The 14,442-nt window shown below is 42.1% G+C and overlaps 1 protein-coding gene across 4 annotated transcripts in view; it reads left to right on the forward strand.

The window, feature by feature from the left end:
* SPEG (striated muscle enriched protein kinase) overlaps positions 1-14,442 on the forward strand; it is a 246,545-nt gene that overhangs the window by 219,366 nt on the left and 12,737 nt on the right. For all 4 annotated transcript variants that reach the window (XM_088472324.1, XM_088472326.1, XM_088472327.1 and 1 more), the window contains 4 exons: positions 1,215-1,382; positions 4,931-5,053; positions 10,086-10,247; positions 12,166-13,273. In XM_088472324.1, the coding sequence (XP_088328450.1) occupies positions 1,215-1,382; positions 4,931-5,053; positions 10,086-10,247; positions 12,166-13,273 (1,561 nt within the window). The remainder of the gene's footprint in view (positions 1-1,214; positions 1,383-4,930; positions 5,054-10,085; positions 10,248-12,165; positions 13,274-14,442) is intronic.

Raw genomic sequence — 14,442 nt, forward strand, 5'->3', positions numbered from 1 at the left:
AGAGTACCCGATTATAATATAAATTGGGTGAGAGACCAGAAAAGTATCATTTCCATTGCTCACTCATAGTTTCTCATTCTAAAGGTGGAAGCTGCTCTGCATTATTAATATCCTGAATCTTGTGAAGCGCAGTTATGTGGAATAAAATAAACAGCATTAGTACAATTATAATATAGCTGGATGCTGTACACCATGCTGGAGTTTGTAGTTCCAGTCAGCGATAGCAACTGTCCAAGATCAGCTGCAATACTGTGTGGTCAGCATTACTCCCATTCAGCTTTATAGAATAGATATCTCCCATTAATATGTAAATTGAGTTTGTTTTAGCAGTTAAGAAATCTAGCTGCTCTATTGTTTGTGACCATACCTTGGAAGTCTAAGCAATACCATGTGTCCAATGGACAGATTAAGTCATACACAGCAATCCTAGTTTTCCACTAAGAAATGATACAAACAACTCATGTCATTTATTCACAAACAGTGAAATACACAGCATGGGATATTTATAATAAGGATGTAATAAAAACATTTTATATAATAGTCATAAGAAATGTTGAACTGAATATGCAAAATGTTTACATATGGGGATCAAAAACTTTTCTCTATTTCAGAATTATTTGTTGTTAAACTGAATTGAAGTATTTCATAAACATTCATAGGGGGAATCCAATTAGCTGCGAGGGGTGCGAATCAGGTGAGTTTTGCCGTAGCCATGGCGTGCAACACCGGCAATGGCACCGCATCTCGCACCCCTCCCGGCCCTCTTTCAGACTGAACTTGCTCAATTATGTACGCAGCCCTACGGGACTGCGCACAGTTTTGACCGAATTCAGCCTGCCGTCAACGGCGGCCATTGTCACGATGACTCGCACCCGCAAGTGCATCACTTTCAATTGGGTTGACCCCTTTGTGCGTGGTTGTAAGAAATTACATTAGTGTTTCTGGAGTAAGTGACTCCTTTACTATGATAAAACGGGATGCGGTCAAAATACTGACCGCTGGGATTTCGGCAATCAGAATGCCGTTGCTGGAATCCTGACACCTGTATGAGGACATAGCTGTAGTTACTGACCCAGCTAGCTGAGGAACCCTGATCTATACTAATTTCAGTGTCACAGGGGAGTGCTGGTTCTATGAACACCTATACAAATATGTAAGGCTGTAGAGGGTTGTATTCATATAATTCTCCAATATAGTTGTTTATGACTTTTCAGATAAGATAATCATAGGGTCAGGAGGACAGGTGAATATAAAATCCAGCCCGGATGGGAGACAGCTTCTGACGATCACAAATGCCGGACAGAGGGAGGCCGGACTGTATGAATGTGTAGCAGCAAATGCCCTGGGCAATGCGACCAGTTCCTCTTCATTGTCTGTTGCACGTAAGTATCCTATAGACTTCAGTTCAGCTTACCGCATGTTATTATTAGTTTTGTCCTTCAATTATGTGAAGCAGTGAGTACTATGTCAGCAACTTTAATGTATGTATTATAAAATACATAGGGGTGGGCAACCCCTGGCCCTAGTGCCACAAGGTGGCACTCAAGGATGTTTTTAGTGGCACCCACAGTGTCAGTCCCTCTTCTACTAGGAGCGCTCCTCCGATCCTGCTCCACCTCTTTCTCTCACAGAGGAGTCCTTTCTCCAAATCGAGGAACCCAAGCACGGACTGCATTCTCAGCGAAGCCTGGACGTCTGGTGACTGACCCCTGACACAGTTAGCCTTTATGACTACAAAATTCTGACTTCATCTCCAGACTACACATTATCAACCTAAACTAAAGGCCCCCATACACGGGGCGATAAAGCAGTTGATCCGACTGATTGGTGCAATTTGCCTGCTACATTGCACTGTGTATGCCCCTGATGTCGGGCCGAGCGCTCCCGTGGGGTCGTACATTGCACCCCCTGATCTTTCTGCAGGACCGAAAGATCAGGGGATGCGATGTGTGATCCCATGCATGGCTATGCGGGTGAGGGAGGAGGGAGCCAACATAACGGGCGGTCGGCCACCCGATCACACGATATGTCGAACGACGGATCCCCTATCGCCTCGCATGGTGCAATTTACTCTGTGTATGGGGTACCTTTACACAGTCACTTACAAACAGGAAGGACAGGGAAGCCGCTAACACTAACATTTCTAGTACCCATCTATTCCTTTCTTGTATAAATACTGTAATGGTGGTGGCACTCTAAAAACTTTTTTGGCTTGTCATGATGAGCGCCTGGCACTCAGAGATAAAAATGTCGCCTAGACCTGTAATAGATGACACTGTACTGCAGGCCGTGCCAAATGGCTTCATTACTGTAAAAAGAGTGTATATGTTACATACATACTTGTTAGTAAATACCTTTTTATATTAGAAAAGCTTCTTTACAATGTTTTGTGCCCCTTTAACTGCAGATGACTTAGTTACAAGCTCAATGATTTCAATTGCACCATTTTTGTTGAGATTCAAATGGACTAATTAAAAAAAGAGTTGTTAATAATGGTCATAATAATGTATTCCTGATATGTTCTTAACATCTTAACATAATTTGTGTATCTGCCAGTATGAATCTTCTAATGGGGAGTTTAATGTTATTTTTCTATCATGATGAAGAGTTTCTAAGGTTTGAATGAATTAACTGAACATCTATTGAGGCTGATTCAGATTTGGGTGCAAAGAAAGTAATGTAGCACATTGGCAATACCATGTTGCACTGCAGGTGGGGCAGATGTAAAGGTCCTGATTCTGAGTCGGACACAGCACTGTATACAGTTGTGACTGTGGACAGAAAAACATTGGCTCTGCTTCCCACTTGAAGCCGTGCGGATCTCCCACATTAGCCCTATGAATACTCACATTAGCCATACAGTTACTGGCATTAGCAGTACAGATACTTGCATTAGCCATACGAATACTGGCATTAGCTGTACGTATACTGGCATTAGCCATATGGATACTCGCATTACGCGTATGATACTGGCATTAGCCATATGGATACTCACATTAGACTTACGGATACTCACATTAGACTTACGGATACTGGTATTAGCCATATGGATACTCGCATTTGCTGTACAGATACTTGCATTAGATGTTTGGATACTCGCATTAGCTGTACGGATACTGGTATTAGCCATACGGATACTGGTATTAGCTGTACGGATACTGGTATTAGCCATATGGATACTGACATTAGCTCTATGGATACTGGCATTAGCCATACGGATACTGGCATTAGCTGTACAGATACTCGCATTAGCCGTACGGATACTGGTATTAGCCATATGAATACTGACATTAGCTCTATGTATACTGGCATTAGCCATACGGATACTGGCATTAGCTGTACAGATACTCGCATTAGCTGTACGGATACTGGTATTAGCCATATGGATACTGACATTAGCTCTATGGATACTGGCATTAGCCATACGGATACTGGCATTAGCTGTACGGATACTGGTATTAGCCATATGGATACTCACATTAGCTGTACAGATACTCGCATTAGCTGTACGGATACTGGTATTAGCCATATGGATACGGACATTAGCTCAATGGATACTGGCATTAGCCATACGGATACTGGTATTAGCCATATGGATACTCGCATTAGCTGTACAGATACTCGCATTAGACGTATGGATACTGGCATTAGCTGTACGGATACTGGTATTAGCCATATGGATACTGACATTAGCTCTATGGATACTGGCATTAGCCATATGGATACTCGCATTAGCTGTACAGATACTCGCATTAGACGTATGGATACTGGCATTAGCTGTACGGATACTGGTATTAGCCATATGGATACTGACATTAGCTCTATGGATACTGGCATTAGCCATACGGATACTGGTATTAGCCATATGGATACTCGCATTAGCTGTACATATACTTGCATTAGACGTATGGATACTGGCATTAGCTGTACGGATACTGGTATTAGCCATATGAATACTGACATTAGCTCTATGGATACTGGCATTAGCCATACGGATACTGATATTAGCCATATGGATACTCGCATTAGCCACACAGATGCTGGCATTAGTAAATCTGGTTTCTGCACCTTTCTGCAGTTACAGCCACTTTGCGTCCAATTTGGAATCAGGCCCAAAGTGTGCAGAGGGATCTACAGTATATTTGGGAGGGTCGTGTCCCAACTGAAATGTAAAATACAGAGTAAAATAAAGCTGTCCAGCATTTGTGGGCTACATGCAAAGCAGCCTGTATTTACCCCACATGCAAAAATAAAAATAAATGTATTTGCCCCCCCTGGAAGTGCAACATGGTTTGTCCAGGTGCAAAATTACTTTTATTTGCTTTGCTCCCAAATCAGAATCAGCCCCTGTATGTTATACTGTGTAATAAATGTGAACTAAACATAGAAAAAACCACGGTGTAAAATTACATACACTCCTGACTAAACTAAGCCTTTATTACACATCTATACTTCACGCATTATTGATAAAATTAGATGTGTAAAAGGTTCTTTAACAAAACAAATTCAGAACACTGGCTGCTTATTCTCTTATTAACATAGCCACACCCATTTCATTAATACTAATTTATTCAGTGTCATTTCTGCATATTTTTTTAAAATTACTTTTGTGAACTAGTCTATTAAAAGCCCATGGCTCATATGTAATAGCCTGCTTCTTACAGGCACCGTTGCAGTCCCAGTGATTGTCATGGTCTTACTTTGTAAATTATTACCACTTTACTTCTGCTGGCTAAATCACTGGAATCACGCTGGTTCTTACCACTCACCACCTAGATTACACATGGATTCATGTGTTTCTGATTATCACTGGATTAGAGAGTGATACATTAGTTGCCCTTATTCTGTATATATAAAAAAATATTTTTTTTTTGTTTATATTTTGAAGATGTATGTAATATGTTCTGATTATCCCCTTCTATCTGGACAGGAATTCCCCAAGCTCCTGGCACACCGGAGATACCACAGAAGTATAAAGACACAGTGCTGGTTCTGTGGAAATCGTTAGAGCACAGTTCCCCCTGCATGTACATCCTGGAGTGTCAAATGAATGGTGAGATGGGGTCTAAAACTAGTGCTACATTGTTTAACTGGTCCTGTAGTGTTTAACGTCTCCCTGGAGTCACAGTTACCAACGCAGACAATTTATAGAACATTTGTAGACAATGATGAAAGCTGTTATACAGGTAAGTGTGCAGGAAAGGAGGTGTGGCCCTTAGCAACCAATCAGATATTGATATCTTTTTGCTAAACTTCACTAGAAAAATGACAGTTAGAATGTGTTTGGTTACTTTGGGCCACACAGCCTTGTCTGCACAGTTACTGTTATCACGTAACAACGTAACAACGCATGAGATTCTAATACAAAGCTACTATCCTGCAACTGACTCAGTAAGGTGGTTACCTGGTTAAAAACGAATTTACCACTAATCATTAATGGTGGATCCTACTGACATAGGGTCTGATTTAGAGACGGATGCATTACAAATGTTTACGCAGTTGAGTGATTATCGGTGGTCTGCGCATGCGTCTGAGTCACGCAGCAAATGTCGTTACCGTTGTTGCTCCAGTGAGGATTTATTTGCAAAATGATTGACAGTCAGGGGCTGTTTGTAAGCAGTTACAGGAAGGTAGTGACTCAAGCGCAGGTGTGTCTCAATCGGTTTCGGAGCATGTTACTGCCTGCAACTGCTGTCCCGTACACAGTGAAAATGGCTCCGGCGTCTCAGTCATGACAGTCTTTCTGTACGACCATAGGGTTACTCAGAAGTCCGATAATCAACTGATCTTTGACTGAGCTGCGTCTTTGTGTGCAGGTGCTTGGATTTGTGAAGCCACCAGTGGGCGCCTCAATACAAATTTCATCGACTGCAATATTTGTATATTTTCACACAGCCACTGCGTACAATTTCGCAGCTGCAGTGGCATTAGTGTACAATTTCGCAGGTGCAGTGGTATTAGTGTACAATTTCGCAGCTGCTGTGGCATTAGTGTACAACTCTTAATCAGGTCCATAATTATTACATCCACTGTAAATTGGGAGCACTGTTTAAACATTTAGGGGCTGATACATTGCTGAACATACGTCCTGTTTCGACTGTATGTTGCATGTTTTCGCGTGTGCGTGCTCCAGAACCAAGCACATGCAAGTTACCTGCAAGTTCAAATGACTGTGTTCAGACATATATCTTTGGCACCTGGGATAGGGCTGGTGCAAATGTGCACTGATGACCAAGTCAACAGATAGCGGCAATCTGCTCGCACGGATGCGTTCAACTCTGCACATAGGCAAAATAATCACTAAGTTCTGTGCATGCAATGCTGGAGCAATTACAGCTGACGCATTCAACTATGCATCAGCCCCTTAATGTACTGAAAGGATACCAAAATAGCTGGCCACATATACAGTCAGGTGCATAAATATTGGGACATTGACAGAATTTTCATATTTTGGCCTCTATTCACCACCACAATAGCTTTGAAATGAACAAACAAGATGTGCTTTAACTGCAGACTTTCAGATTTAATTTGAGGATAATTACATCCAAATTAGGTGAACGGTGTAGGAATTACAACGGTTTCTATATGTGCCTCCCACTTTTTAAGGGGCCAAAAGTAATGGGACTATCAACTCAAAAGCTATTTCATGGACAGGTGTGGGATATTCCCTCGTTATTTCATTATCAATTAAGCAGGTAAAAGGTCTGGAGTTGATTCTAGGTGTGACATTTGCATTTGGAATCAGTTGCTGTCGACTCTCAATATGAGATCCAAAGAGCTGTCACTATCAGTGAAACAAGCCATCATTAGGCTTTAAAATCAAAACAAACCCATCAGAGAGATAGCAAAAACATTAGGTGTGGCCAAATCAACTGTTTGGAACATTCTTAAAAAGAAAGAAGGCACCGGAGAGCTCAGCAACACCAAAAGACCCGGAAAACCACGAAAAACAACTGTGGTGGATGACAAGAATTTTTTCCCTGGTGAAGAAAAACCCCTTCACAACAGTTGGCCAAATCAAGAACACTCTCCAGGAGGTAGGTGTATATGTGTCAAAGTCAACAATCAAGAGAAGACTTCACAAGGATGAATATAGAGGGTTCACCACAAGATGTAAACCATTGGTGAGCCACAAAAACAGGAAGACCAGATTAGAGTTTGCCAAACAACATCTAAAAAAGCCATTACAGTTCTGGAACAACATCCTATGGACAGATGAGACAAAGATCAACTTGTACCAGAGTGATGGGAAGAGAAGAGTATGGAGAAGGAAAGGAACTGCTCATGATCCAAAACATACCACCTCATCAGTGAAGCATGGTGGTGGTAGTGTCATGGCGTGGGCAAGTATGGCTGCCAATGGAACTGGTTCCCTTGTATTTATTGATGATGTGACTGCTGACAACAGCAGCAGAATGATTTCTGAAGTGTTTCGGGCAATATTATATGCTCATATTCAGTCAAATTCTTCAGAACTCATTGGACGGCGCTTCACAGTGCAGACGGACAATGACCCGAAGCATACTGCAAAAGCAACCAAAGAGTTTTTTAAGGCTAAAAAGTGGAATGTTATGCAATGGCCAAGTCAGTCCCCTGACCTGAATCCGATTGAGCATGCATTTCACTTAATGAAGACAATACCGCGGTGGCTTGGAGGCACCGGGTAGCTTGGGGGTGACAGGGGCAGTGGTTACGCCACTGCAACTGTGAGCGCTGGCCTCTGAAATGATCGGAGGCTAAGGAAGCCTCTGATCACTTCAGAGGCCAGAATTCCCAGTAATGCAGTGCGCGGGTGACGTCATGACGTCACCCGCAACCTGGGGAACCTGCGCGGCCACTTCTGCTGGATCTATTTAGATCCAGTCAGCATGGCAGCGGGAGAGACAACGCGGATGACAGCGTGCAAAGTCAGGTAAGTGAGGGAGGAGGGGGGAGGGGAGGGAGAGAGGTTTGGGGAGGCCACAACTACAGGAGATTGAGGTGACAGACTGGCAGGAGCAGAGAGGAGGGTTGGTGAAGTAGATCTGTCAGGGTGGGATGTAATGGGCATTACTGTTTGGCATAATGTGTATTTGGCATTACTGTGTGCACAATGTGCTATTAGGGGCATTACTGTGTGGCATAATGTGTTGTATGTGGCATTACAGTGTGGCATAATGTGAAATAGGGGCATTACAGTGTGGCATAAATTTGTTATAAGGGCATTACTGTATGTCATTATGTGTTATACGTGGCATTATTGTGTGGCATGTGTAAAGGGCATTGCTGTGTGGCATAATGTGTGGTAAGGGGCATTCCGGTGTGGCATACTGTGTTATAAGTGGCATAATGTGTAAGGCACAATACTGTATCATGTAACCACACACCTTAAATGTCGTCTTTGGGTGTGTTTGATCTTTGGGCGGGGAAGGGGGGGGGGAGGGGGCGCCTGAAACTTTTTTTGGCATGGGGGAGCAAAAAACAGTTGATTTGGCCACACCTAATGTTTTTGCTATCTCTCTGATGGGTTTGTTTTGATTTTAAAGCCTAATAATGGCTTGCTTCACTGATAGTGACAGCTCTTTGGATCTCATATTGAGAGTCGACAGCAACTGATTCCAAATACAAATGTTACACCTAGAATCAACTCCAGACCTTTTACCTGCTTAATTGATAATGAAATAACGAGGGAATATCCCACACCTGTCCATGAAATAGCTTTTGAGTTGATAGTCCCATTACTTTTGGCCCCTTAAAAAGTGGGAGGCACATATAGAAACCGTTGTAATTCCTACACCGTTCACCTGATTTGGATGTAATTACCCTCAAATTAAATCTGAAAGTCTGCAGTTAAAGCACATATTGTTTGTTTCATTTCAAAGCCATTGTGGTGGTGAATAGAGGCCAAAATATGAAAATTCTGTCAATGTCCCAATATTTATGCACCTGACTGTATATGCATTTCAGTTGGCTCATGTGGTCAATTTGAAAAGATACAGCAACCATTGCAACATGTGTGGGGTAAAAGGAAATCACTATATCTGATAAAATGGGATTGGATTGGATTTGATCTGGTTTGGTTATGAACCAGGTTGTACAATGATCATCAATGCCTCATTGCTACCTTGGAAAAGCAGAAATAAATTGAATGTACTGACATCTGGTTGTCCACCCAGAACAGTGTTATTGGAACAATTTGTCAATGCCCGTGCTTACCATATTGTAATTCAATTAGATTTGGATCGGTAAGAAATAACGACAGTAGGGATCCTGGCGGTCAGAATTCCGACAGGGTTAACATACCAACATTTGTTGGTCGGTAAGCTAAACCTCTCTCTCTCTACCCTAATCCTCCCTCTTTGGTGCCTAACCCTAACCTCCACCCCTAGTGCCTGAAGCTAACCTCCCCCTTCCCTGTGCCTAACCTTCCCCCCCTAGTGTCTGAACCTAACATCCTCCTTCCCGCACCCTAAACCTAACCCTCCCCCCTTAGTGCCTAACCCTAACCCTCCCCCTAGTGCCTAAACCCCATACTTAACCCGCCCCCCAACCCCGCTACTTAGCATCCCAAACACCGGGATGCTGGCGCCAGGATTCTAACCGGCATCGGTATTAACAGAGGTTAACTTCTGAGCTTATTAGGCCAAAAATGTATCTCTACACCACTGATGCTCTTTTATCACGCATCTATTTTTGTGGCAGATTTTACAGATGTTCGTTTGCAAATGGGGGCAAAAATGGGGCATGTACAGATGGCGCAAAAGTTTGTACTTCCCTGTGATTCTGCAGAAGGGGCGGATGAGGGTGTGTCTAGCTAAGTACAGTTTTGGCACAAGTGAGCCAAGGTTTGAAAATAAATGGAAAAAAAAGAAGAATTAAAATTGCTTGATTATTTAAATGAGGTGTGGGTAGTTTATGCGATTTAGGCTGGCATTCCCAGTTTCACGAGTTGGCACAGAGCAATTTCCTTGCCGAAAGCACCTAATTTTCTCTACTGACTCAGAGGTGGTGACACACAGTCTGTAAATAACCCTTACTTTTTTCCAGCTTGGTTTCTTCCTACATCCTATGTTGCTAATCTTTCTTATTGTATTGTACTTCTGTAGGGAAACAGGAGTGGAAGGTGATCAGCTCCAGTATCACAGATTGCTATTTTAATGTCACCGAGTTGCCAGCCAGTTCTGTGAGGTTCCGTGTTGCCTGTGTAAACAAAGCTGGTCAAGGTCTATACAGCAATTTGTCCAAGACTGTGGTCATAAATGGAGATGGTAAGCAGAACCAGGAAGGAGGGTGAGAGGTGGCATGACCATTCCCTGGTTACAGAGTTACTCTTATTACAGACAGATGAATTCCTCTATCAGTAGATGAAATAGATTCATATAGAATCTTTTCAGCCTTGTGTATTACCTCATATGTATAAGGATACATTCTCTCTCTTCGGGTACATTTAATAAAGCTTCTAAAACAGACAAGTGGTGGTGTTACCCATAGCAACCAATCAGATTCTGATTATCATGTTCTAAAATGCAATAGAGAATCTGCACATGAATTGGCAGCCAGGATGGCATTTATCGAGCACTCTGCACAAGATTCCTAAGAGGAGATATTACAATGGACTTGAAGGGGTGGAGAGCTTTCATACTTGGGGCCGGATTCAATTAGCCGTGAAATTGCCCGATTTATCAGCGGCAATAAAATCATTCAATTTCGTTGGCGAAATCGATCGATTTTCACATGCGCGCTCCCGTTTTCGCCAAAAAAACTGGCGAAAATGGGTAAGTGCAATAAAAGAACAGCCGAAAATAGGCGAAAAAGTCAGGATATGCAGGAAATTGCGTCTGTACCCAGAAAAATGGCTGACGTATATCGGAAATTAATTGAGAAGTGTATTACTGCCCGTAATAAAAGTATTTAGGGTACTTATATTGCGTTGGTTGGCGGTAATTTGCGTATTTGAAAAAAAGTTAAAACATTATAGAAAGCAACTTTTTTCCAGGAAATTACTGTTCCACGTAAATTGTGGGTATTTTAAAATGTGTAAGTATATTTTCATGTTGTAAAAGCGCACTTTTAAAAACTGTTAAAAACGCCTGCTGCAACCATGTGCAACGTTCAAAACACTTGACGCATCCATATAGCCCCCCCAAAATACCAGATATAATAGGTTAAACCCATTATCATTGTTTGTTTTTTTTATTCACCCAAAATTTGACTGGTAATTTTTCACCAAATTACGAAAAACTTTTGGGGCAATTTATCATTAGGGGTGGTGTCCAAAAGGTTCTGAAAGAAATCCCCACATTTTTAGGCAAAAATAGGGATTTTGCATTTTTTTCCACCTGGTCTGTAATGGTGAAAATGTTTCACCTGTTTTACACTATACGATTATCGCGAGTGCGATTATTTACTGCAAAATCGTCCAATTTCGCTGGTGAAATCGCCCGATTTTATCGCCGGCGATAAAATCGCACGATTTCACACCTAATTGAATCTGGCCCTTAGAGGCTTACTCCATTTTGCTTGTCCAAAGAACATCTTTAGTTGCATAACCTCAATAGGGATCATAATCTGACACTCTTTATTTTGTTTTAAAAGGATACATTTTGTGTCATCTGAGAATATATCACAGTAGAAGGACTGTCATTTGCCAGCATAAACCAGTATAAATAAAAAACAACAATGTAAATTTGTGACATTTAAATAAATACAGTCCCATAACACTCACATTTTACCATCATGAGTTATGTAAGGGAGACTTCAAAGAGCATTATTTAAGTAGACAAATAGTAATGTAGCAAGACGAGGTAGTTTATCTTTCTCTGACATACAAATCCACAAAATGTAGCACAAAGTAGTTGCACTCTTGTATGCCAGAAAAAATAATCAAAACTTAATTAACGCATGCTCTGATGTATGATCAAGGTAACAACAGTCGAAAAATAAGCTGTACATCTGCATTTTTCAAACTTGTAAATGTGTGTAAAACAGTAGTGGAGTTTTACTCTGTCTCATGGTCTTTGTGCGTGTGTGATTTCATTGGAACACCATTTTTCTTATAGTCTCTTTAGTGTGATCTGGCATACAGTGTGTGTCCTACTGTAGGTTAGACACAATTTCAGTTCAGTTCCATGTACTAAGATTGTAGATACAGTGGCTCTCTCTCATGGTCTTTTCTTTTATTTGTAGACCACAAACCATCACCTTATTTGGCTCATGCTGCCCAGAAAGCACGATCAGTAGTGCCAACAGTATCTGCTTTTGGACCACTGTCTCCTCGTGTCACTTCTGCACCAACAGTGCCTCCTGCAGTTGTCACCACTTCCAAGTTGCCTCCATCAGCCGGTTCTCCTCCTGGTATTACCCCTGCTTCTACAAATGCCCCTCCTTCTGCTTCTCCTATACAGTCAGTATGGAAAGGACCGCCTCCTCCAACTCCTCCAAGACGGCAAAGAGGACTTACTCCACCCACAGTACACAGGCCCTTACCACAAAGCACTGCTGAGGTTGAGCCCCCAAGTCAAGGTCCTTTAATTAATAGGCTGCAGTCTTCTGAACCTCCACTAGTTGGAGGTGTGAGTTCCCATGTTACTACAGTAACACTGGCTGCGACTACTGGAAAATCTGTATCCCATTTAAGAGTTCCCCCGGCCGCCCCAGTACAACTGGTGAAACCTGCCCCTGAACCTACAGCAAAAATGATATCGGTCACACATGTGCAACAAGCAAAATCTCCTACTGAGTTACAGAAAATTCCCTCAGTACCTTACGTGTCCCCAGTGAAAATGTTCCCCGCTCAACATGTTGCCAAATATCCTGTATCTGAAGGACCATTTAGCCCACCCCATCCAGTATCTACAGAGTCACGGGTTCCACCACCAGTGGCTCCTAAACCAACTTCTCCTGTTCCTTCAGTTCCAATAATGCTTCACATTCCCCCCTTTAAAGCTTCGTCTGTTACTACACCTGTAAGCCCAACTTCCAATTCTAAACCTTCTTTTCCCTCCCCTCCTACCAGCCCAGTGTATAAACCATCAACCCCTACATCCCCAACTTTCATGGTTACCTCCTTTATATCAATGCCACCATCCTCACCAACCAAAGAGGCTCCCCAGCCGCCTCCTCCAGCACCAGTCGCACAGACAGTACCTACACGAGTTCTGGTGAGGAGTATCACCCCGAGCAAAGATTCCCGGTATGCACCAGGGGGTAGAGTAACCCCCTCAGGAAGAGAAAGCACCACTCTGCGACAAGGGGTACCCCAGAAACCTTACACGTTTCTGGATGAGAAAGCAAGGTGAGTGTTCGGAAATGTTCACAATCTGTTATTTAGTTATATCAAATAAATTCAGGTTACCTTTAACATAAATGAAATCATCATTTACTAAAGGCCATACAGTTTAAATCAAGTGACAGCTGGAATCTTGCCAGCAAAATGTGGTCACATTGGAAAAGCAGGAACAGGTTAAGTACTTCAGATTAAGAAATATTATGATGTGCAAAAGTGTGGACGTCACTGTCTCACCTTTCCTTGGCTGACAACTTTGTTTCCACAGTTATTAATTGTTAGTACTTTATTAGCTTTACCATCTAGATTAATGGAACCTGCCTTTTTTTGAGTTGGTTATTTCTACTACAATCAACCACTTTGTAACCTGTAAGACTCTGTTTTGTGACTCATATTATTAACTTGTTCACATTTGTCATGAAAAGCCCTCCAAAAATTTAGGCAATTCCAGTCATGTACGTATATGTGTGTGACTTTATGCCCCTTTATTTGTGCAAATGTTTCTGTTTTTCTACAAAGCGCATAAATTTGTGCATCTGCGGGGGTTGCAAACTAAGTATCCATCTTGTGAATGGGTTATGCTGGACAGATCAGGGTGTTCCTCACTAAGGGGTCTATTTACTAAGCAGTGTTAGGAGACAGAGTGAAAAGTGATAAGGTGCCAGCCAATCAGCTCGCAACTGTCATCTCACAGGCTGTGTTTGAAAAATGACAGTTGGGAGCTGATTGGCTGACACCTTATCACTTTTCACTCTGTCTCCGAACACTGCTTAGAGCTCCGTTGCTGAGGTCAGGAATTCTGCACCTGAAGACGCAGACCCTGGTCTCACCACTCCCAGATAACAGGGGCGACACACTCCGGTTTTTGGAACAAATGGTGGCTTGGGGAACTGCAAGAGATCTCACAGTAGTGCGCTAACCATCAGGTTTGTATACTACTCCATAGTTCCTTAATCTAATGATTAATCATTAGAAATTAAATCTAAATGTAATCAGAGATAAAACTGATCCTCGAGCATAGAGATTAATGAAGACTTGGATTTACTGTAGACGTGGGCAGGACCTTTTACATTTCCATGTGCACCCGTAAGCCTACAAAAATAAATGATCCCCATTTTACATTGGAAGTTCCCAAAGCAATTGGTCAGTTAACTACTAATCAGTATATACAACATATT

This window comes from Taudactylus pleione, unplaced genomic scaffold (genome assembly GCF_031769625.1).
Source record: "Taudactylus pleione unplaced genomic scaffold, aTauple2 ptg000122l, whole genome shotgun sequence".
NCBI lineage: Eukaryota > Metazoa > Chordata > Amphibia > Anura > Myobatrachidae > Taudactylus > Taudactylus pleione.